Raw genomic sequence first — 24,119 nt, forward strand, 5'->3', positions numbered from 1 at the left:
AGAGAGAGAGAGAGAGAGAGAGAGAGAGAGAGAGAGAGAGAGAGAGAACAAACACCAAGACAAAAAATGCAGTCAAGACAAGGATAAAAGAAAATGCAAAACAATGGCTCTCTACCTCAGTTGCAAACTAGAGAAGGCTATGTGGGTTCTCAAGTAGCCACAATATTGCAACCATCTTGCTTGGAGTTAGGCTAAGACATCACACCAAAGGCACGTGGCACCAAGCAGCTTCTGGCCAGGGATTTTACATTTAGAAATGTAAGACCCAGTAACATTTAAGGAATTCTCCCTCCTGCCAGATAGCCATCCTCTTGCCCCAAAGCCATGTGACAAATGATCCTGAATACCACGTTGCCTTTTATGCATCTGTTGTCTAAATCAGTGTAGAAACTGGAAGGAGAGACTCTGAATTCTGGCCCTTAGCAAAAGGGTACATTTTAGTGTCATAATGACAGTTTTGGAAGAATGGGGCATTCTTACTTGAAATGTCTCTGCCATACTGAGAGCTTTGTCCACCATAACCTGAGTCTGGCTCAGTCAAAGGGACTATCAGTTCTAAATTTTAAATACATGAGCAACTATGTAAAAATTTAAAGAGCAAACTGTTTCTTGGACATCCCATTTCATGAATGTCTCTGATCACCTTTCAGCACTTGCAAAGTTTTCGTTTTCATTTGTGCTGTTTTCCAGTTTAATGTTATATCACCCAAATATTCCTCTCAAAGTCACCGTTTAAAGTGTTTTGCTCTCTTTATCGCTTGATCAAAGGTAAAACGTTTTTTGCGTACTCTGTGTGTGTGTGTGTGTGTGTGTGTGTGTAATGGCATCACAAAGGGAACACATTCTTTCTGTCAGAGATATCCATCTTGGTCACTGTATCAAAGAGACTCCAAAGCACTGAAGTAAGTGGGCAAGAGGCTGTTTTTAACCCTATCTGTAGTTCAGGGATTGTGGGAGACACAACACGCACTTGAGAGCATCCTCACATGCCATCACCAAGGGGCTGCCCGAATCTGTGACACGGCGAAGTCTAAACTTCAGTTTTACCTCTTCTAGGTACATCTGGATGTGTCTGACCTGAAGAAATGCTAAAGGTGAATCAGACTCTGCAGTACCTCAGTGCATCTTGCACCAGTGTCTTACTTGCCTGAGAAAAACAGTTCATGGCTCCTTCTCTGACTGGGAGGACCTAACATCATTGGAAGTGGATGACTGATGTTGTTGCTCAAACCTGACACTAATCTATCTTCCCCAAACCACGTTCCATTGGGTTGTTGTTATCACCCGAGCTTTTTTCTGACCACTACCAGGGAAGGAAGGACTCAACGCCTCCAGTGTGCACCAAAGGGAGAGGGAAGATATCACTGGTCATTTTCAAAAGCCGCTTTGTCTTCCTAACTACATCCAATTCAGTTATTACCACTATGACCATACGTATGTGCAGAGAGAGATGCACACTAGCAGTATTAGCTTTTAGGCATTTTCTGCAAATCATTCATATTTCCCTTAGTAAGCAAAGGAGGATCCCTAGGTAATGATGTCTATTACAACCTGTAGTCTAAAAACGTGTGTAAAGACCTTTTTACTGCAGCCGTTAACAATAGAGAAAAGAATTTTAAATGCACACACAGCTAGCCTAAGTTCTCGAAACTTCAACACTAATGCTTAAGGATTTACTTTTATTTAAAAGTAAAAGTAAAAGATCTCATGGTTCTTGAGTTCAAGCCCCGCATCAGGCTCTGTGCTAACTGCTCAGAGCCTGGAGCCTGCTTCAGATTCTGTGTCTCCCTGTCTCTGCCCCTCCCCCACTCGTGTTCTGTCTCTCTCTGTCTCTCAAGGGTGAAGAAACGTTTAAATAAATAAATAAATAAATAAATAAATAAATAAAAGTAAATGTCAATTAAGTAGCTGAAATTGCCCAAAGCAATCAGACTAATTGTACCAAGGGTCTGGATCATATCTCCAAGCAATCAAGCAACTCATATCCAAAAAAACGAACAATTTCAATGCTTAGTATAGAGTCTATAGCAATTTCCAAATCTGCAAATTCAAGAATTGAACTAGAGGATCCTTTCAAGTTCGCTGTTGGGTTTATAAAAATCGTTGACTATTTCTTCAGTACAATGAATATGAGAGAAATTGGGTAACAAAGTTGTTAAAGAAGAAAGGGAGAAAAGAGGCATTATGCATTAAACATGCTGTCTTGCATCTAAACTGAAAACGAAGAGAAAATTCAAATTTTGTAAAAGAACTATCTCATTTGTGAGGGAACAAAGTTGTTACTTTTTTGCTTCCCCCAAACTCATAATTATAAATGATATAATTTCTAACAGAAAACAAGAGCAGAAGCTTCCAAAATTTAAAAGTACCAAAATTTTGGCCTGGAAGAAAACACATATTTATTCTGAGTAAAAATTCTGTTACATCAACAAGACACATTTTGACATAGAAAAATACCTGTTTAATTTTAGAAACAAAGTAGGGAGGCAGAAGGGAAAAACTAACTACAGCTAACCAAAAAAGAAAGAAAGAAAAGAAACCACTTCCATATTCATTAAATAGAATGTCTTGTTATTTTCACAGACAGTAAAAACTTTTTGACATCCCATTTAGTCTCAGACTGGAGAGGTGTCAATGGATCTTATTTGACCTCTTCAGTGTGTAAAGAGTTTACAAACCTAACCAAATTTAGAATTAGTGGGAGTTACACACTTCTGTTCCTTATACATAAGAGAAGAAAAAAAGGCCCTTTTATGCCAGCTTTGAGTTGGGCTTGAATTTTTATGACTTATTTAGAAGCCCTAGGGAATGAAAAAAGTCTCTGAATGGAAATACTGACACAGGCTTAAATATAGTGACATGGACAAGCACGTCTATGAAACAGCACCAGGATGTGACTGACCACTCCAGCACGTCTGAAATGCAGGCAACATCATACAATCAATTACAATGGACTCAGTTCCGGTAGAAATGTAATGCCAAGTTAGAGAATCAAAATTTCAGGTTGGTAAACTTGTTTTTAACAGGAAAATATGCAAAATGTATGGGATGTTTACTCTGATAGGCGGAGGAAAGAGAAAATGTAAAATTTCTGCATAGACTCTCTCCAGTTGTATTACAGGATTAAAAACAGTCACTCTTAAAAAAAAAAGTCCAAGCTGTCATGTCAATCCTGAGAGCAAATGTGGCACAAGAGTTTAAATCAGTGTATCTGAATCTGTGCTTTCTTTCTCAGATCTTACATGGTTTTGTGCTAGACAGAGACAGACAACAAATATTTATTTTTGTTTGTCTATTTGCTATATTTTTAATTCTTTGGTGGGTTTTTTAAAACTAGCTAAACTTTTCCATTTATCATCCTTTCATTTTCCTGAAAGTCACTTTTTTTTTACTTGAAAATTGGTTTAGTTTCATTTTATAGTTTCTCAGTTATTATTTTGAATCCCTTCAACACCTCAGAGTTTCCAGCTACATTTTTTTTTTTTTTACTATTTTCCTCTGGTTTTAAATTTTTCACATTTGTCTTTTTTTTTTTAAAGCCATTCAAACGTATTCAAGATCATTTTCTTTCTTTTGTCATGTTCACAGATACAGATCAACATATATATGTGCACATTAAAATGTCTTTCATGGTTTAAGAAGCAAAAAAGACCACATCATTAAAACACTAACTCGTTTAAGTAACGGTTATGGGCAAATCTGTGAAAGACGCTGTACTAAGTGCTAAGGGGACTATAAAATGAATAAAACGCCACTTTAGGGCCTCAAAGAGCTTTTAATACACATAAGGCAGTGAGTATCAGCACAAAAGAAGAGACAATGTCGCTACATTTCAGAAAAAACAGTGTTTCTAACGTTCACACAAATGTGATATCACTGTTGCTATCATTCTTAGGTAACACATGGAAGAAACACAATGTAAAAGGGTAGAAAACATTGGGATCAAAAACAGTCCTTAAAATTTTTCTAAACTAACCTGCCATATACTTTCAATTTGTTTGTAAGCCATGTTGTTTTCTGGGGCTGTAGGTCTCAGTATTTACACTTAGGTTTTTCCAGCCTCTCACATGACACCAAGTAACAAAGCAAATGAAAAGCTACCCCTTAAGGAGCCAGCAAACTGCTCATGCCAGTATTTGTTCTCTTTTTCTATTTTTGTTTGCCATTAATCTTTCAGTTTCAAACAGGAGATGGAACACTTGTGCAATTTCATTTCAATTTTGCTAGTGAATCGATAATGAACATTTAATTTAAAAAATCAAGCTACTTTAAAAATATTCCATATGAATGTTTTGCCATCATCACTGACATATACTTAAAAATCTATGGTGTTCTGAATATCATGCTTAAGTTTTGATATTTCTATAGTAACCCTACGCCTACCGAAAAATCACTTCTGTAGATCTCACTTAAACCATCACTGCTTTGGAGTGAGTAATTAGGAAGAATTCTTTTCAACAGGCTATCAAAAAGAGATCATTCTTTATTCAAAGCTGTTAGGGGCAAGTTTGGAACTGTGGTTAACCCAACATTACTGATTTAAAAGGATGGAATATCATATAAAAAGCAATAGGAGGAGGTAGTTTAGAGGAGAGAGGATATTGAAGCACACTTCACATGCTGTGTTTAATATTATAAGCTTAGGAGAGCAGAAAATTCTGTATTTTTAAAACCGGTACTTAAGTTTCTATCTGGAAATTTCACTTACGTGGAATACCTCATTCCCAGATGGTGTCAGATAGGTGAGGTATTATTGTAGTAAGGATACAAGACAAGAAATTGGATAACCTTTCAAGTATCCTTTAAATGTCACTAACTGGGATGGTGATAGAGGGTTTTTTATTCTCTGCTGGAGTACATCAGCAGTCATTTGCATGCCAGGAAAGAACGTCTGGAATAATCCAAAAGGGCAAAGCTTAGTTCTTTCACCAAAAACAAGGACGTGACAGGCACAAAAAGGGAAACGAAACAGGATAAAAGTATCCAAAGCAGACTTACTGTTCAACAAAATCCCACAGAGAAACTAGCATGAACACAGAGACACATACCATCTTAACACTCGGTTCCTGACAAAGCCTTCTCTTGACTACTACGATGCTTTCTTTAAGCTACTCACAGACACAAAACCCAAAATTGATGAAACCTATAAATTAGGAGTGAGTATTCACTGCTCAAAAAGATCTGCCAAGACAGCTCTTTAAATCTTTCTTCTGCTTCTTTTAACGAGGGTTTCTTGGATGAGCAGCCTAGCACAAAACACAGGGCTTCGGTGAGCCTAGAACAGGGCCTGTGTAGAGTGGCTCTTAAGGAACATTTTTGTGTGTGGAATGAATGCATGAAAGAGCACCTCTTATATGAGTGGACTGTATCTCGGAAATGTACCTGTGAAGTCGGCTGTTTAGAACTGAAGAGAGAACAACTCCAAAGAAGCCATGCTATACATAAATTAAGGTTAAATCCAGGCTAATCCGATGGTTTTCTGAACTCATACCTGCGTTATACTACTGATAATGCCAGCTTCAATTCTGAAGTACATGCATATGCAGGAAGAGAGAGAGAAAAAGGAACATTTCTCCTCTTGGTGCGCATCATTAGCTGAGAAAAAAAAATGTTTGGAAATGGCATTTAGCCTCTGGCATCCATTCACACTTTCTACCTCCTACTTCTTTCCTTAGTGACCAAAATCCCTGGTTCTTTTTGTTCCAACTGTGGCAGGCCATCCAAAGGGACTCTGTCTTCCAGAGAATTCCATGCACCAAATAAGTGACTTCTTTTTTCTCTCAATCAGAAATCTCCATTTCTTCAGGGATATTCACCTCAGTCAAGTGGAAGGGAAGCTAATCTGGTTAATTCACACTAACATAGAAAAGAGTTCTATGTTCCTATATGTTTTTGCTGCACCAGATGTGTCTAATTAAGAGGGATTTTAGACAGTTTAACAAGATGAAGTTTAAGCATTCAGCCTGTGGGAGCTGGTTAAATTTATGAATTATATACTTGCAGAGCAGTGGGGCTCAGAGAATAACCATTCGAATGTACTAGCCATTTATAAATTGTGAGCTGCAAAAAGAAAGAACATAACAGGGACTTGTCCTCAAGCCGAGCAAAAGAAGTGTGGGGAAGTCCACACATTTTATTTCAAGACTTGCCTGATTTTCCCCTCGTCAGTACACTTCTTAGAAACCTCCCTGCTCTCCTTCAGCAAAGAAGGAAATGTAATAGTCTTTTAAGGGTAAATCAGACTCGAACACAAGTCAGGAAAGGCTCCAATGAGAACTTACTCTGTAGGTGGGACAGATGGCAGATGGCTCCTTCACGGATGGTCGCATCTGGAGAATATCAGTACTGATTCAATAGGAGTGGAGGTGGATATTAAAGACACCTCAGAGGGCAGACCCATCGAAGGGTTAGGGGCCTTGAGGTCAGTTTGTAATGGGAATTCACTCCATCAAATACCTGAAAATTGTCATCCATTAACCTGACATGATGATAAGTATTATAATTTTAATGCAGACAACTTAATTCAACAGACAACACTGAGTAACTAAATCTTCTTGAGTAGTATTTTTTTTTAGAAGCAATAGCCTTAATAATTCTAATCAATTCTAACGGTATAATTTCCGCCCTCAGAAATGTTTTTTTAGCCAATATGTGTTGAAAGCCTATTACACCCCATGAAAATAAAAATCTTTCTTTTTCTACACGACGGGGAGACTTAAGATTACAGAGAAATATTTAATGTCTACATAAAATCAACAGAAACATGTTTGTATCTACGTTGATGTTGTCAGTCAGGTGGAGAGAAAGCTAATCTGATTAATTCATACTAACTTAGAAAAGAGTTCTATTCACCTACATGTTTCAATTAGGATTACTTTATAATCTAGTGGGCTTAACTCTCCTAGAATTTAACAACAACAAGTGAAATAAAATTCAGCGATGCATTATCCTTCCACATACCAACTCTTTCATTTCGCCTTTTGGTTCCATATCATTAATGAAATGCATCATAAGATAGCAAAAATGTGTGGAAAAACGAATAAAATTTTTTAGCATAGATAAACTAAGAAATTGTGTTTAAAGGTGATCTATTCTTGAAAAACAATTTGAAAGTTGAAATCTTTGCACTCCTGTAAAACTGGGGTGGGGGAGGGGAGTGGTGTTTAATAGCAGATTTAGAGGGTTTCTGTTTAGGTGAAGAAAGAAAGATATAACCAGAAGGAATTGAAGGAATTCAGAATAAGCCTGTATGCCAGCGAAAACCATAGTAGTTGCTCAGAAAGTATTTATTGAAATCCCCTGTTCTATTTATGCATGAGTGGCATCAGCCAGATACAATTGCAGCAACGTTGTCATTCGCTTCCCCCAGAAGACAGGCATTTATTGTTTCGGGCTGAGATTTAGCAGACCAGTCTTAGACCACCAGTCCTTCTCAATTCTCTATCCACAAAACCAAACAATGTATTCTGTTCTTTCAAAAGTTTATACACATGCATGGAAAACCAGAAGTTTACGTGTCTAGGCTGCTTTCTCATTGCTTGCAAAACTAAAAAATAGGTTTTTATTTAAAAATAGAACTTGGCAAATGAATAGGCCATTGAAGACTTTAATAAAAATAAATGGCCAAGATATTTCACTTTGAGAAGCATCAACTATACAGGCATGCTAATCACTTTGGTTTTCTATTTTATTTTCTTTGAAAAGAGCATGCATTTTCTTTTTTTAAATAATTGTTTTAATATTTATTTTTGAGAGAGAGAGAGAGAGAGAGAGAGAGAACAAGCAGGGGAGGGGCAGAGAGATTGAGAGACAGAATCTAAAGCAGGCTCCAGGCTCCGAGCTATCAGCCCAGAGCCCTATGAGGGGCTCTAACTCACAAACTGTGAGATCATGACCTGAGACGAAGTTGGAACCTTACGCATTTTCATAAGACACATCACACTGGGTAAATTTCAAATTTGTTTTTACTGGGCAACATAAAGAAATGTGTAAGAAATTTACAAAAGTAATAGACCTTCAATTATTCCATCTAATCAAAATTTTCATTGTTTCCAAAAAATCTTCCTTGTTTTTGTCCATACATATTTGTAATGTCACAATTGCATTCAATGTTTCCACAATTTTAAATTGTTTTTCACTTAACCTTATGTTATCAATATTCCTCATGTTGCTTTATAGTCAGTATCAGTATCATAAATAAAAAGGTTGATTTTTATGCTATTTTAATCTGGCTTTGGATTAGGATAACATTTACATTTTTAAAAACTGACATACTTCTCATATTTTTACATGCTTGAGAAAAATGCAGAAAGCATGAGAATTAATTACTTCTTCAAAGTTTGGGGAAAAATCCACTGAATATCAAATTCATGACATCAAATGTTTTGGAAATGGAGTTTTACTAAAAACCTTGATTTTTCCTGCATCAGTGGTCATTTATAACTTTTCTCATTATAATTTTATAATTTAATTTGTGTGGATAATACCAATTCATCTACACATTTGCATATGGTATACTGTCAAACAACTGTGCATAATACACCATAATTTAAAAGTATTTTTAATAACTATATATTGACTGCTATAGCTCTTTTTTCACTTCCAATTTTATTCCATACCAATTTTTGCTTTTTTCTTTTAGTATTTCTTTCAGAGTGAAGTCTTAATTTATCTAGTTTTCAGCTTTCCATTCTAACTTTTTTTTTTGTTTTATTTTTATTCATTTTTCTGTACTTGAATGACTTGATTTCCTATCCTTTCTTATCTCTTCAAATAAAATTCAACAAAGCTTTAAATCATCTCCAAGTTCTGTCCGCTCTGCTCACACTAGATATACATAGTTTTAAATTTTTAAAATTATTAGCGAAATAGTCTTTTATTGCATCTTTTACTTCTTCCTAGACCCAATCATTATTTACAAGACTCATTTTATATCTCAGAGCATTTAGAGTTGTTCTCACTGTTGGCCCTGGAACTGCAAACAAACAATGTGGCTAATTTAAGTCTTTAAAAATGTGTTGAGGGGGCGCCTGGGTGGCTCAATCAGTTGAATGTTCGACTTTGGCTCGGGTCATGATCTCATGATTCATGGGTTCAAGCCTCACATCAGGCTCTGTGCTGACAGCTTGGAGCCTGGAGCCTGCTTCAGATTCTGTATCTCCCTCTCTCTCTGCCCCTCCCCCACTCATACTTTCCTTCTCCCTCAAAAAATAAAAAAAACATTAAAAAAATTTTAAGTAAAAAAAAAATGTGTTGAGATTTCCTCTGAATCCTTACAGATAACATATCTTACTTGAAAAGAAGACCTCTGGTTAAATAATCTGAAAGGTATATTAAATAGACCAAATTTAAATTCCTTTATAAAGCCCTACTATTCACATATCAAGGTCTTTACAAGGGTCACCTGCAGCAAAGTTTGTGCAATATTTAGCAGAGGGCCTAGCATGTCATAACTACTCAATAAATCATTGGAGGTAGTAGATATAATAATAACAACAGTCATCAGGGTCTGGTAGTAGTTATGTTTTCCTACCTCTTATTCAGGCTCAGCTGTGTTACTGATCTGGAGAAGAGTAATTAGCTATGTGTTTCTGGTCTGGGTTTTCTTATTAATGATCTAACATGGCTGGACTAGATGCTTCCTGAGGTTACTTCCAGCTCTAACATTTCTAAGTCTCATTTGAAGGCATTTCCAGGACCTGGACTCTTATCTATACCAGATGTAGGTCACACATATCCTTTGGTCTGAAGCAAGTTGCTCAAACACTCTTTACGAGCAAAACTCTCTGGAAACTGAAGTCAAGACAGAAATTTTTACCAAACTCACTACTCCACCAGAAAGATCTGGACAGGCAGAAATCAATCATTTTTGGAATAAAAGTAAAAATTTCAAAGCTATTTATCAGCTCTACTTGTGCTTTCCAGGAATAAAAGTAAAATTTCCAAAGCAATTTAAGCCAAACCTACACTTTTCCTTCACAAGAGTCTTGGCACCCATGCTAATTTGTGTTCATTTTCCATCACTATTAGCAATCATCTTAAGAGAAAAGATGAAATACAAAGTATTTGCATGGCTGGTTATAATTCAGGGCATTCCTCCTCCAAGAATGTGTACCATTGAGATTGAAAATTACTATGAAGAATGAAAATTCTCATATTCATCATTAAGAGTGAAAATCCCCAGTAGACCATTATCCACTAAGAAGCACATCTGGTAATTAGAAACAAAACAAAGCTTTCAAATTAAATTATGGGCTATATATATGTGAATAATCTTGTGCAAAAGCAATAAAAATTATGCCTTTATACCTGATGAAATAAACCCCTTGCTGCAGTTTTAGTGCTGTTTTAAACAAGGTGTCATGAAAAGCACGGACTTACCTGTACGATAGACAAAGTTGCCTTCGGTTTCCGATGATGAAGGAGACACCAATTCTTCCTCAAATTCGTTGGAGCTAAAAGATCCCGAATGGTTTCTTTGCCTTGTCTTTCCCATCATGGCAGCATTTGTGGCCATGACGTGTCTCAAAGAGTCGTTAAGGTAACGATTCAATAAGCTGCTCTTGTATTTTGGGGGTGATACGTAGTCCTCACTGGCCCGTGACTCTGGCCTCACTCCAGCTTTTATGACTGAGCTCTCACTTTTAATCACAGGATGGTGAACTGGATTATTATAGCCCCCTTCATTTATGTGGTTTCTTGGAGGATTTTCTCCGTCTAAGGGAGAAAAATATCACTAGGTAATACTTACATATACTTTTCTCCCAGCCACCCAACTGTTACAGTTAATCACTGAATATATACATAAAGAAAGAATATTTATTTAAAGTGTATAAAATTGTCATTGATATTCAAGATTAATTTTTAGGCACAGGAAGCAGGAATCTATGTAATCTCTCCCTATGGTATTTTAATTTTAATGAATTTCAGAGAAAATGTTATTCTGATACACGATAAATCTATAAACAAGAGGAAGCAGCCATAATTCTGTTGGTCATTTATAGTATTGTAAAAGTGAAGTTACTTCATGCAATAAAAAAGAACCATTATGGCACCATTATGTTTTGTGGAGTCAACCTTAAAAAGAGCAATTGGGGTGAACTTCCTGGTAATGGAGGCAAAGCAAAATAAAAGTATTAACAAACCTTCGGAACACGAATCATCGCTGCTTACACTAAGCCGCTCAGCATTTCCTTGAACGTATTTGTTGTACAACTTTATTCTTAAAGCCCAGCTTAAATCTGGCTGTCGAACAGTATTCTTAAGCCGACGTCTTGCATTAGCAAACCAATTTGACACCTAAAAAAGTTTTATTTTTCAATTAACAAAACATAAAATACGACCCATCACATAATTACTTTCCCACAAAGGACCAAAGCCTTTCTCAGTATATCTGATCATTAAGTATTCTCTGAATGTAATAGTATTAGACATTCATTCCATTCATTCATTCAACAAACATGCTGAGCACTTACTACAGAGACTGAGTGCATACTGTATTCTGGGAATAAACAAACAACAACAACAACAAAAACCAAAAAACAGGCCTTGCAATCAAATGTTCAGTATAGTAAGAGGGATAACTTGAAAAGTTTTTTTTGATGTTTATTTATTTTTGAGAAAGAGAGAGAGACAGAGCATGAGCAGAGGAGGGGCAGAGAGAGTGGGAGACACAGAATCGGAAGCAGGTTCCAGGCTCTGAGTTGTCAACACAGAGCCCAATGCATGGCTCGAACTCATGAGCTGTGAGATCATGTCCTGAACTGAAGTCAGCCGCTCAACCAACTAAGCCACCCAGGTGCCCCTAAATAACTTTAATATAGGAAAGAATGTGATGAATGGCTTAAAAGACATTGAAATATAATGATACAGGAATCCAAAGGAAGGAGGAGTTACTTTCATATATGACTCAAGACATCATGAGGAATTAAGTGAAGAGTTGAAGGAATATATCATGTATAATGGATAGGGAAGTGTGTTCCCAATAAAGAGGACATGGGAACAAATATAAGTCAAATTCCAGAGATATTGTGGTGGGTAAGGAAGACAGAAAAGTTAAAGATGACCTTGAGTCATGCCTGTGTAATCAAGAGAAGGACAGTGCCATTTTGAGAAAGAAAGTAGAACTGTTTAAGGATGAAATGATGTGCTTGGTTTGGGGAATGATTAGTTTGAGGTACTAGAAAAGCATACTGGTGAGATGGGCAGGAAGAAAACAAAATTGATATCTGAGACTTAAGGGAGAGGAAGATCAGACACGGGTCAAATGCACAGAAGCGACAGCAGGCAGTTTTGAGTAGGCAGAAAGGTGGTTGAAGACCAAACCCTGGACGCCTCTAGAGATCCAAGGGCAGGAATATAAAAGAGGAGCTAGGAAAACAATCAAACAGAGCAATCAGACAAGTAGAGGAAGAAAAAATGCCAACTAACACCCAGCTTTAAGTTGAAAGTCAAGTGCTTCTGAAGCAAATAGGTGAAGACAAAGAAACAAACACTGTAAAACAAAGGAAAGGTGTTTCCATGTTTGTAAAAGATGCTGTTGGATTTCCAGAGGTTAAGATGGTACTTGAGATTTCCTTCAAAATATCAGGGTATCATCAGGGAAAAGATATATAAGTAAATAACCAGAAAGGCCAATATCGGCTTTTAAAAGAATGAAATGTGGAAAGAGAATTACATCTTTCTGCCAATTTATTCTAGAACATGAGTCCACATTACTATAATAGTTTGTGTGGCAATGCTTGCATCGGAAGTTTCTTTTTTATTTTTTTAGATTTATAATATAAATATACAGTTCTACACATTGCCGAAGACCTAATTATTGAATGAGCCTATAGTGAATCCTCCTTTTTTAAAAAACAAAAACACGACTTTTTCCTCTTTATCTCCAGGGGTTTTTAAAGCATAGTAGCTTTCCCCAATTTACACACACATACACATACATGCACACATGTATACAAAACATATCATATATAATATATACATTCAATATTAATTACTTTCTTTGTGTTTTAAGTAACAACTGTCCTCTTAAATTTATGTGCATTGATGTGATAACTCACGTGGCTTTTCAGAAGTCTTAGTCTTTATCAACCCCTCTTTCCTATTAAGTTGTGCTATTATAACTATGATTTCATCTGGCTTCAAATTCTCAGTCTTCTCCAACCTCTATAGACAGACAACTTCTGGGACTATTCATTCAACAAATATATATTGAGTAGCTCTTGTGCTCTAGCCATGGTGGTCAGTGCTAGGAATGTTTACTGTTAAGATAAATTTCGTCCCCTGCACACATGGAAGGATTAGCAGAGAACTACATATTAACTGTGATATATGGGTGAACATTCACTATGGAAGCACGAAATGCCTGGTGCACATCATGGCCGATGTATTCACCCATGTCCTTATTAGTAATAACTGGGAATTTTAGAACATTATTTTCCTGAACTTCCATATCTTCCATTCTATGAACTTGAATGAATCTTCACCACCACCATCAAATTCAAGTGTTGATGTGCCATTATGATTTAAATGCTTACCTTCTTCAAATCCTCATTAGTGTCCTGTTATCCTATAACTGTGGTGTAAATGGAAAGAGACCTGGTTTCCTGTTTTGAATTTGCCAAATACATGTGTGGATTTGGGAAGTCACTCAACTTTTCTGAACTTCAAACCCTTCATGTATAAAATGCATTAGATGGTTCCTAACATCCTGGCCAACCCTAAAAACTAAGATCTGTGAATATAGTCTACACTCTCCTACAGAAGTGTTAATTCATTCCGTTTATAGTCGGTACTAACCTATCTTCTGCCCTTGACCACCACCCTTTCAGGCAATCAGACATGTGTGTTTATGTCCTTCTCTGCCCCCTTGACATGCAGAGGACAAACCGCAACTTCTCCTACGCCTATGTAGCTTATATTTATTGGAATCCAGCACCAAAACTTGATTACTTTCTTTACTAAACATCATATAATTCAGACTAACTTTAAATCTTAACTAACCTTAAATCTTAGTACAACCATCACATAGTATAGTATAAAATACAATTCTCATGCAAGTCTCCATATTTTTATTAAAATGCAATGGCCTTCTAATTTCAAAAACATGAACACACTATAATTCTAACATACAAAAATGGGGACCTTTATTTTTTATTTTAATTTTTAAAAACTATTTATTTTTGAGAGAGAGAGAAAGATAGAGTGTGAGTAGGGGAGGGGCAGAGAGAGAGAGAGACACACACACACAGAATCTGAAGCAGGCTCTAGGCTCTGAGCTGTCAGCACAGAGCCTGATGCAGGGCTCAAACTCATGAATTGTGAGATCATGACCCTAGCAGAAGTCGGAAGATCAAATGACTGCACCACCCAGGTGCCCCAAAATGGGGACCTTTAAATGTCATGGTGGGATTACATTTTCATATACACGGATCATATCCCTTTTTTGTGCTCTATATACTCAGCTCTTACCATAATATACTAATTACATATTAGAAGATTTCCCAGAAAGGTTTGCTGATACCTAACATGGGCTGTCTCTGACCTGATTTCATAACTTTGACTGGCAAAAAAAATGCTAATATATTTACTCTGCCAGTATTTTATTGCCAGAAATTTACAGTACAATTAAGGACGGGATATAGTTCAAGGTGCTTAATATCTGCTTGCATTAAGCCATGCAAACAGCAAACAAACAGTTGGTTAAGAAATTTGCATAAATGCTGTTTTGCAATTTTTTTTTCCTGATGAATTAATGTAAATTCCATCTGTTTCACAGAAGGTAAAAATACCAGTTTCAGATTTTCTACCTTTAACTTACTATGGATTCCTTGCAAATCTCATTAACTTCTATTTTACATGATATAGGCCTCCATGGTAACATGGATAGGTTCTGCAACAGCATTTTGATATGAAACTCAGAGCTTTAAAAACACTGCATTTTATAGTGAAAGCTTGGAGAACCAAATATCTAGAAGTTGGAAGGGAAAACTAAGTAGTTTTCATCCCTACTCTAACAGAGGTGTTTACATTGATCGTATTGACAGAGCAATCACTGTAGCAAGCCCAAAGGGATAAGATGGCATATGTCCACCTTTGAATATATAGAATTAACAAACTTATTCTGAGTTACTCAACGGAAACATTGAAAACCTCATTTCCACACCATGTAGTGTAACACTTGGAATAATGTAGAAAGAGCAATCTGAGATTCTGTTGAATATTTAACAGTTGCCATAATCCTTGCAGTTGATAACTACATATATATCTCAACAGAAGCACTCAGCTAGCAAAAAAGGCGCTATGTCAACAGAAGGGGCAAAATCTTAGAAAGTAGCAATTTTAACCAATGGCACATGGACATTATCATAGGAATGTGAAACTTCTATAAGAAGAGGAAGCATTAACATTCAGTCATTAAATGGAATCTCAAACTAACTCTACATGCATTGCACTCTGTATTGTGATCATGAAAGAAGGCATCCCAAGAAGACATTTCACTCTTATAAACAAACAAACAAATAAATAAATAAATAAATAAATATGTGTATATATATATACATACATATATATGTATGTATATATATATACACATATTTAAAAATATATACACATGAACAATGGGAAACTTTGAAATCAAATATAGCCCCCATCTGCCCTTCTCTGAAAAACTTCTTCCAAGGCAATTATTCTGTAGTAAGCTCTATATCCTATGATAATACAAAACACCAACTGCATACCATTTTGTGTTATTCCACAATAAAGCTGTTTACATTTAGGCACTACAGAGTATATTTTTTATAATGTTGAAACAGTGGGCAGCCATAGAAATTAAGCACAATGGAATATTTTGGTTGATTAAAGTACACACACACACGTCATTACCTGTCAATTTTATGAAAATGTTTATATCTCGTTAGGAAGATGCCAGATTAACAATAAATAGCTCTTTCTGCTTCGTTTTTCAGGGCTATATAAAATATAGCCATGGATTAATGTCCTTAGAACTTCTATCTGTCAGAAAAAGTACCTTTTGTGGTCCTGAAGATATTTCTTCCACTAAAGTTTCAGTTTCTTGCTTCTAGGTCTAGTGGAGACTGCTGACTAGGTTTTATGCCCTTCCTTATCAATTTAAGAGCAACAAAACAAGGCAAAACTACATTTCATGAGAAGTTTAACAATTTGACACACAGCCAAAAGGAAAATGTTAAGTGTAAAAGACATTCTTGAAATAGGATACTCTCGTAATTAAGGAATAAAAGTTATGTTAGCCACTTATTAACATCAGTCATGAGAAACAGATAGGAGGTACTGCAATAAACAACGAAAAGGAGTTTGGAACCAGAAATAAGGGGAACACTCCATATTTGTCCACCGACACGAAAATACGACATATTTCCAGATATACTGAAAATAATAAAATGAGTTTTATTCTTGCTGGTCTATAAACCATCATATAGCATTAAAGATAATGTGTGTTCAATGGAATGTATTTTAAAACTAGAATATCTTTGTCAGATTTCAAGACATTAACCAAGGTTCAGAATGGTGTTTTGGAAAACCACATGGTGATTATAATGGTATTCCCCAATTAGACCTCTTCACTCTACAAACATGTACGAACAGTTTATGGAAAGTACAGTGCTGGGGTGATACGGGGGTATTGAAAGACATGAAAAAGACATGATTGCTCTACTCAAGAAGCCTGACTCCACAGGAGAAATTTATTCACTGGGGTCTAATTTGCAGGGATCAAAAGCTTTATTCAGCTCACAGGTTTATATTTTTTCCTCCAGAAGTGTAAAGTATTTACATAATTTATTTGGTTTCCCATAGAGTCAGAATTTGCTTGGATGCTTAATGTATGTTTGACTTTCACAAACTGTCCCACATATATCAACATAAGTACAGTTGACTCTTGAACAACACAAGTTTGAACTGCATGGGACCACTTATACAGTTTTTCAACAAAATACAATACTGTAAATGTATTTTCTCTTCCTTACAATTTTCTTAATAACATTTTCATTTCTCTAGCTTACTTTATTGTAAGAATACACTACAGAATACGTATAACATACAAAATATGTGTTGATCGACTATTCATGTTATTGGTAAGGCTTACAGTCAACAGTAGGCTACTAGTAGTTAAGTTTTTGGGGAGTCAAAAATATGTGGATTTTTTACTTGTGGGGAGGGTTGGCACCCTAACACTTGTGTTGTTCAAGGGTCAGGTGTAGATAGATATATATGTGTGTGTACATATATATATATGTATATATATATATTTACGTATGTATATATATGTATATTCTTATGTAGATATCCTATTATGCCTAATTGAAAATAACTAGACCCAAATTGGATTACTACATTTAACATCCCTTGGCTATTCTATACATTTTGATTTCTTCCATTTATCACTACACAGTTCCAGAAACCAACTTCATTTCCTATAAAAATTTGGAAATCGTTAGGCAGGGATGACTTATTATTATAAACAATTATCTTTGCCCCATTTAAAAATTAAATAATTTAGTGCACTTTTATTTTCTGAGATTTAGTGTAAGAGAAAGAAAATGTAATGACAAGTTTTCACTACATGAATGAAAACTTCACGTTAATTAGAAGACTGTAACAGGGTTACCAAGATCTTTAATACAAAAAGAATAATTATTTGTGTTCAAACTATCATTAGAGGTAGAAAATAATTTGATTCTGTATTAAAATTACAACTATGTGGACTGCATCTCAACAAAGCCACTGTACACAAAAATTTAAACGTCTCTGCTAATGACAATATTAGTTTTCATAATTAAAAAATGTTCTAGTGTGGGTCAGCTGGGTGGCTCAGTCGGTTAAGCCTCGGACTCTTGATTTTGGCTCAGATCATGGTCTTCCCTTTCATGGGTTCGAGCCCTACGTCGGGCTCTTACCTCATTGTGAGGAGCCTATTTGGGATTCTCTCTCTCTCAAAATAAATAAATAAACTTAAAAATTAAAAAAAAAATGTCCTGGGGTGTTGGGTGGCTCAGTCAGTTAAGTGTCTGATCTTGATTTCAGCTCAGGTCTTAAACTCCTGGTCGTGAGACCGAGCCCTGAGATAGGCTCAATGCTAAGCATGGAGCCTGCTTAAGATTCTCTCTCTCTCTCTCTCTCTCTCTCTCTCTCTCTCTCTCTCCCCTCTATGCCTCACCCACTCATGCTTTCCCTTCTCTTTCTCTCTCAAAAAAGATGCTCTAGCTATGTCATTTTTTTTTGCTTTCTGTATGAAAGAATGCAAGCATTAAATATGGAACTGTATGATAAACCAAATTAATCTAATGCTTTATTGCTGACATCATTGTGAAACATTCAAATAGCTCTATAAACTGGTGTATTTTCAAAATAAATAGCATACCTGTTTAAACTGAAATTTGAACATATGCATTTATTTTCACAAGTCAAGTTTTTCTGACTGGAATCACTGAAAATTCATAGTTTTATGTTAAACAGATATTAAGCCAAGAACACTAAATAAATTTTCCCCTCCAGTGCTGCAGCAAATCACTATTAATACTATTGCCTGTTAACATGAAGCAAAACAGATGTTTTCCCCTAAAATTGTATTCTGAATATAAGCAGACAAATGCATATTATAGTTTTAATAAGCTTGAATACAAGTCAACTTTCATGCTTTGTCAAACTTTCCAGCAATTCCTAAAATGACAATTTTAAATACTCTGGAAAGCAAGTTTTATTTTATCTAGTAGTTAAATATTGTCTTTATTTGGGGTCTCCCTCACTATAAATTTAATGAAATAACCAAAACTTCACAGATGCAGTCATGTAGTACTACTATAATATATGAAACTTCTTAGCTCATTTAGCTCCTCCTATTTCTGAATAAATTTGCTCTGTTTGCATGCATAAAAGTTCATGCCACCAAATTTATTAAAGAAGACTGTGGTGTGTTGGAAAAAGCATTTGATCTGGAATTGCATTATTTCCAGGCCCACCTCTACCCCTTACTAACACTTAACTTCCACAGTGCCTTGGTCACATCATCTGTAAAATGCTGATAACTGCTCTTCCTCGCCATGTTTCTGTGAATATCAAGACTCTGTAGGGAAAAATTTAGTCAAATGTTGTTGGTTGGAGTGTTGTTGGTTGGAGAAGAAACAAACTTGTACCCTTTCTCTACTCTTGACAAAGTAAACCAACTACTTGAAATTGGTCTCTTCCTAACCACAGTGGGAAGATTCCAGAAGCAAAATTTGTGGCTTCTATCTAACACTTGGGATGTCTCATATTTAAAAAAAAAAAAAAAAAAAATTCAAAGCCCACTTCTTGCCCTTCCACTCCATCTCCTAGCTCTGTCAGTAAAGGCAATTTTTAAAGTTATCCTGTACTTGACCTTTCATATGGGGCCCTAATGTGGAATGCCTTTCTGCATGGCTCTCAAAGCATCATCCAGGGCCAGCAGCTTCGGCATCGTCCAGAGAACTTGTTAGAAATGCAAATCATCCACCCCACCCCAGACCTACTACTGAATCAAAAACTCTGGTGTGGGGCCCAGCAATGTGAGTTTGAGCAAGCCCTCCGAGGGATTCCAACGCACACTCAGGTTTGAAAATCACTGCAGATAGTCCCATCTGTAGCCATCTGGGTGCCGCACACCGGTCCAGATTCCCAGGCACCTTCTCATAACTCGCAGCTGACTTTTCACCGCCCTCCCTAACAAAACACCGAGCAGTCCCGCCTGAACGGGGCATGCGCACTGAATTGGTAGCTAAGCTTGAGAGGAAACCCAGAAACTTCCTACAACACAACTCTGCCCCCGTGCCAAGCCCTCAGCATTCTCGGAGGCAGGAGCCTGAGCACCTGGACGGGCCTCCAGGGGCCTGATCCCTGCGCGGCGGGAGGCGCGCCACGTGCAGATCCGCGCAAAGTCGACGCGCGCCCGCGCCTCGGCCGCGGTTACCTGCACTAGCGTCATCTGCGAGCCCAGCGCCAGGAGGATCTTCTCGGTCTTGGTGGGGTACGGGTTGTCACGGTGCTTGTAAAGCCACTGCTTGAGGGGCCGCGCCATGTCCTGCAGAGCCTGCCGCTTGTGCCTCACCTTCCCGCCATTCTGCCTGGCCCTGGACACCGGGAGAGGAAGCCCGGGTGAGCCGCGCCGCCCGGCTGCAGCGCCCCTCCCCCCACCGGGGTCCCCCGCGTCTGGACACCTTCGCGCCCGCGGCCACGCGCCCACCGGGAACGGCTGCCGACCCCGCGTCCCGCACCCCGGGGCATCCGGCTGGGAGGTAGGTGCCCGCCAGGCGCCTCCAGGCTGAGGCGAGGCCGGGGCGGGAGCCACAGGGCTTCTGGGCGCGAAAATCCTTCCCTTGGGCACCTCTCTTTGAAATGGCCTGGCCGTCGCAGGGGGTCAGGTGGCAGTGAGGGATACTAAGTTTATCTTGGAAGAGGGGATATCTTGAAGCCAGCACCCAGGGGTTAGAGGTTTAGGTGACGAAGGCTAAGTCATCGGACTGGCGACCCCTCGCCCCCCTGCACCGCGCCCTTGAGAGGCTGTGGCCTCGCGGGTTAGGTCAGGCTGCTGCCAGCTCTCGAACGTTCTTTTGGGGAACTCACGCCTGGCTTCCAGGCGCTCGGGGCTTCCAGTCGCCCGCGGTCAAAGTAAAGGTTGCCCACTGGACGTCGGGAATAAAGCAAGGAATGACGGCCGTCCCCCTCCCCCCCGCCCCGCTTCTCTTCTCGCTCTCTACTTCCTTTGGTCCTCTGGAAACAGGGGGAACTTTCCAACCAAGTTGTTTGTAGAGGATAGAGGCTGAACCTAAAAAACACTCTAGGGGCCTTTTTCCGACTTAAGGTAGGGTTAAAAAGCATGGAGCACTCCGTCTCATTGGGTAAAGTTAAGGAAAAAGAAAAAAAAAGAAAGAAAACCCTGAGGAAAAGCACATTCAAAGGAGGAAGAGGCCAGAGCAGCCCGGAGCCGGGTGCCCGGCGCTGCGCTCCCCCGCGGCTCCGGGAGGTGTCGCCGCGCGGCCGCTCGCGCGCGGCCGGCTACTCAGGGAGGCTCGCGCGCCTGCGCCTTAGCCTCCAGGACTTTCGCCTCTTTAAACACTTTGAAATGCAACTCCATCCGAAAGGACTGGTAGTAACATTTTGACGAAACCTAATCTCTATTTTACTAACCAACAACGCCGCAGAACAAGCAGCTGATATAATCTTTCAGGTGGAGACGCCCAGGACGGCTCCCCCTCCCCCCGCGGGGCGCTCCGGGAGCAGTCGCGACGCCTCCGCAGCAGGCGCTGCGGGCCCACCCGCGAGCTCTACGCTCCCCGGCAGCCCCTCACCCGGCTAAACCGAAACTCGGTCCGGCAGGCCCGCGGCCTCCTCCTCCGGGCTCGCAGCGGGCCCCGCCGAGCCGCGCGCGCGTCCCGGGCGTCCTGCGGAGAGCCGACCTTGCCAACACCTTGGCCGAGGCACCTCGAGCTTCGAGGCCGTGGCGAGGCCCTGTCGTGACATGAGAGGGGAAGCCCACGGGGCTGGCCTGACCTGGGAAGCCCCGATTGCTTGCCCCTGCCCTGTTCCTGGGCGTCCCGCTCAGTCCTTTCTGCCTCGCTCTCATCCGCTCATCTGCACCCGCGGTCCGCAGAGGGGCAGGGAGCCCCCTACCCCGAGGTCCAGGTATGGGAGAACTGAGGCACCGTTTCCAACAAGCCTTTTGAGCTATCTTGATGAACCGATTCCCCTATATTTTGAGAAACTAATGCCTTAAAAGGACAATCCGCGAGACCAGGGGCGGAGACCTGCCCTCCCGGGAGCTCCGGGCCCCTGACCCCCGGGCTGCGGCTGCCACTCCCACCCCTCCAGGCTGCAGGCGGGCAGGGGTCCCGGCAGGGTGCGCATACCCAGTCCTGCGGTGTCTCAGGCCGAGGTTGTCCTTGAGGGGCGGGCCGTCCGGAATGCCCACCTCGGGGCGGGCGTGGGGACTGTCTAGGACACCACCATAGGGCCGGCTGCCCCTTTCCCGTTCGGGAGCACCGCGGTCCTCAAAAAGCACGGCGCCGCTGAGCTTGTTGAAGACGATGGTGTTCATGGTGCCGGCAGGCAGAGGCGCGCCGCGCGGCCGCTGCGCCTTGAGGCCTGGCCGCCGGGAGCTCCGCAGGGCTCGGGTTCTAGGAGAAGATGCATCACGTTACTCGCTCAGTGCTCACCTCCCTACGCGTCCCGAGCCCCGGACTCCGCGGAGGCTCTGGCCTGGGGAGCCGAGAGGAGGAGCGGCGGCGCCACACCTGGACAAGGGAACCCTTGCCTCTCCCCACCTGGCTACACCGCTCCTCCCTTCGCACCAATCCCCCGCACGCTCCTGGTCTCTACCCTCTTCCTAGCCCCGGCGATCGTTCCAAGGAACCTCAACCGGGGATAATTTACCCGCGTAGGAAAAGGGAAGTAATTCCTAAAGGAGTTCTTTTCTCGGTTTTAATCTGGAAGAAGTGCACTCGGGTTAGCGGAGCGGAATAGGCGCGGCGGAGTGGGAGGGGGGGGGCGTTCTTCAGCCACAACGGAAGTCTAAAGCATCTCGGAGCTCTCGGGTTGGAAGGAGGGGTTGGAAGGAAGGGAAATTTTTGGGTAATATGAACAACTGTATCTGCAAGCCCCGGTTAATGAGTCCCAGGCCACACCGGGATTCCGGGGATTTTCATGTTTTCTAGATCCTGGATGGTTTGGCTGAAACCCCGAAATTCTTATTCCGGCTCAGGTCCCTGGGGGGTGGAGGTAAGGGCAGGGAAAGTGAGCTGACTTCTAAGCTACAAAGTTAAGTGGCACCAGGGACAAATGTACCACATAGTCTCCCTCCCCCCAAGTCTTCCTACCACCCCCCTGCCCGCTGCAGGACGCGCAAGGTCCCGGCTGGTCAAAGGCGCCGGAGTCCCGGGCCTCCCAGAACCCGCTGTCAGTGCTGTCCTCTTACGCAGCGTGGGTGTGAGCCTCGAACTCGAAGCCCTGACTCACCCGCCCCTTTCTGGGGTCTCGGGGAACCATTTCAGAGGTTGCATAGATGTTAGGAGCGGAAGGAGGCGTCGCGGTCCGCGCACCACCAAGCCTGCGGCTGCCGTCATTGAAAAAGCTTTCAGCTCACCTCCCAGGTCGCGGCGGCCGGGAGCCTCCTGCCGAAGAGCGCAGGCCTCAGGTTCAAGTCTGCGCCGCCGCTTAGCAGTGGCGTTATCGCCCCCATCACCCCGCCCTCGCGCTTCGGGGTAGCTCCTGTTTCTTCCCAGTAGCCTGGGCACAACTGCCAGAGCCCCCTCACCCCGCCCCGCCGCAGCGGGGGCTGCTACCCCTAACACACACACAGATCATCAGCCATGTCGAGCTCCCACACTTGCCAACGCCCCCTGCCCCGCCCTCCAGCCATCACCGGAGCAGCCACGCGCGACATTTAGGGCCGTGACCACAAAGGCTAAGCGACGGCTACCGTCAGTGTTCGTGGAGAGGTGAAGTCAGACTTCTGCTGGCTGCCCCGTGTACCACAAGGCTGAGTCCTCCCACGCAGACAGGTACGTGTCTGGAGTGTGCACGCAGCCTCGGCGAAAAGTGTCAAAGCAAATTTCCGTGCTCGCAGCCTCTGTTCTAAGGTCAGGACTAGCCTTTTTTTTTTTTTTTTTTTTTTTTAAATCGGTGTGCTTAGTGCTTTGCGTTCACGCTGCGCTATTTGTAAAACACGCCCTTTTCCAGTCCCACAGTGTTTCCCCACCACAGTCCTGTCCTCCTATATTCAACGGCTAGTTTTTCCTAGCGACTCCGCTTCGAGGTTTGCCCTACCGGACGCTTCCGCGCTGTCCCAAGCCCACATAGACATCGCAACCACAGACACCCGGCGCGGTCCGGGTCTGCAGGCAGCAAGCGAGATGGCCGGGGGCTGCGAAGGTCCGAGAACTGGGTCCTGACTCGAGGGGTTGCGGGGTGGGGGAGGGCATGTGAAGCGCGGTACCTGGACCTCACCCGGCGCCCCACCACGGTCCTCAGCACCTCTTCTCCGCTGCAGTGCTCCCCACTTACCCTCACCCTGACTCACTCCAAACTGTTGCTTGGGGAGCTCCTTCCCCGCGGAACTACCCCGCCCAACG

General features: G+C 41.0%; 1 protein-coding gene across 1 annotated transcript in view; it reads right to left on the reverse strand.

Moving 5' to 3' along the window:
• MKX (mohawk homeobox) overlaps positions 1–22,087 on the reverse strand; it is a 65,108-nt gene extending 43,021 nt beyond the window's left edge. Inside the window, exons 1-4 of the mRNA XM_049626953.1 lie at positions 21,900–22,087; positions 19,964–20,123; positions 11,145–11,298; positions 10,381–10,716 (exon numbers count right to left, since the gene is read on the reverse strand). Coding sequence (XP_049482910.1) covers positions 10,381–10,716; positions 11,145–11,298; positions 19,964–20,123; positions 21,900–22,087 — 838 coding nt within the window. The remainder of the gene's footprint in view (positions 1–10,380; positions 10,717–11,144; positions 11,299–19,963; positions 20,124–21,899) is intronic.
• Between the last annotated feature and the right edge of the window lie 2,032 nt (positions 22,088–24,119).

The sequence above is a fragment of the Panthera uncia genome, chromosome B4 (genome assembly GCF_023721935.1).
Source record: "Panthera uncia isolate 11264 chromosome B4, Puncia_PCG_1.0, whole genome shotgun sequence".
Taxonomy (NCBI): domain Eukaryota; kingdom Metazoa; phylum Chordata; class Mammalia; order Carnivora; family Felidae; genus Panthera; species Panthera uncia.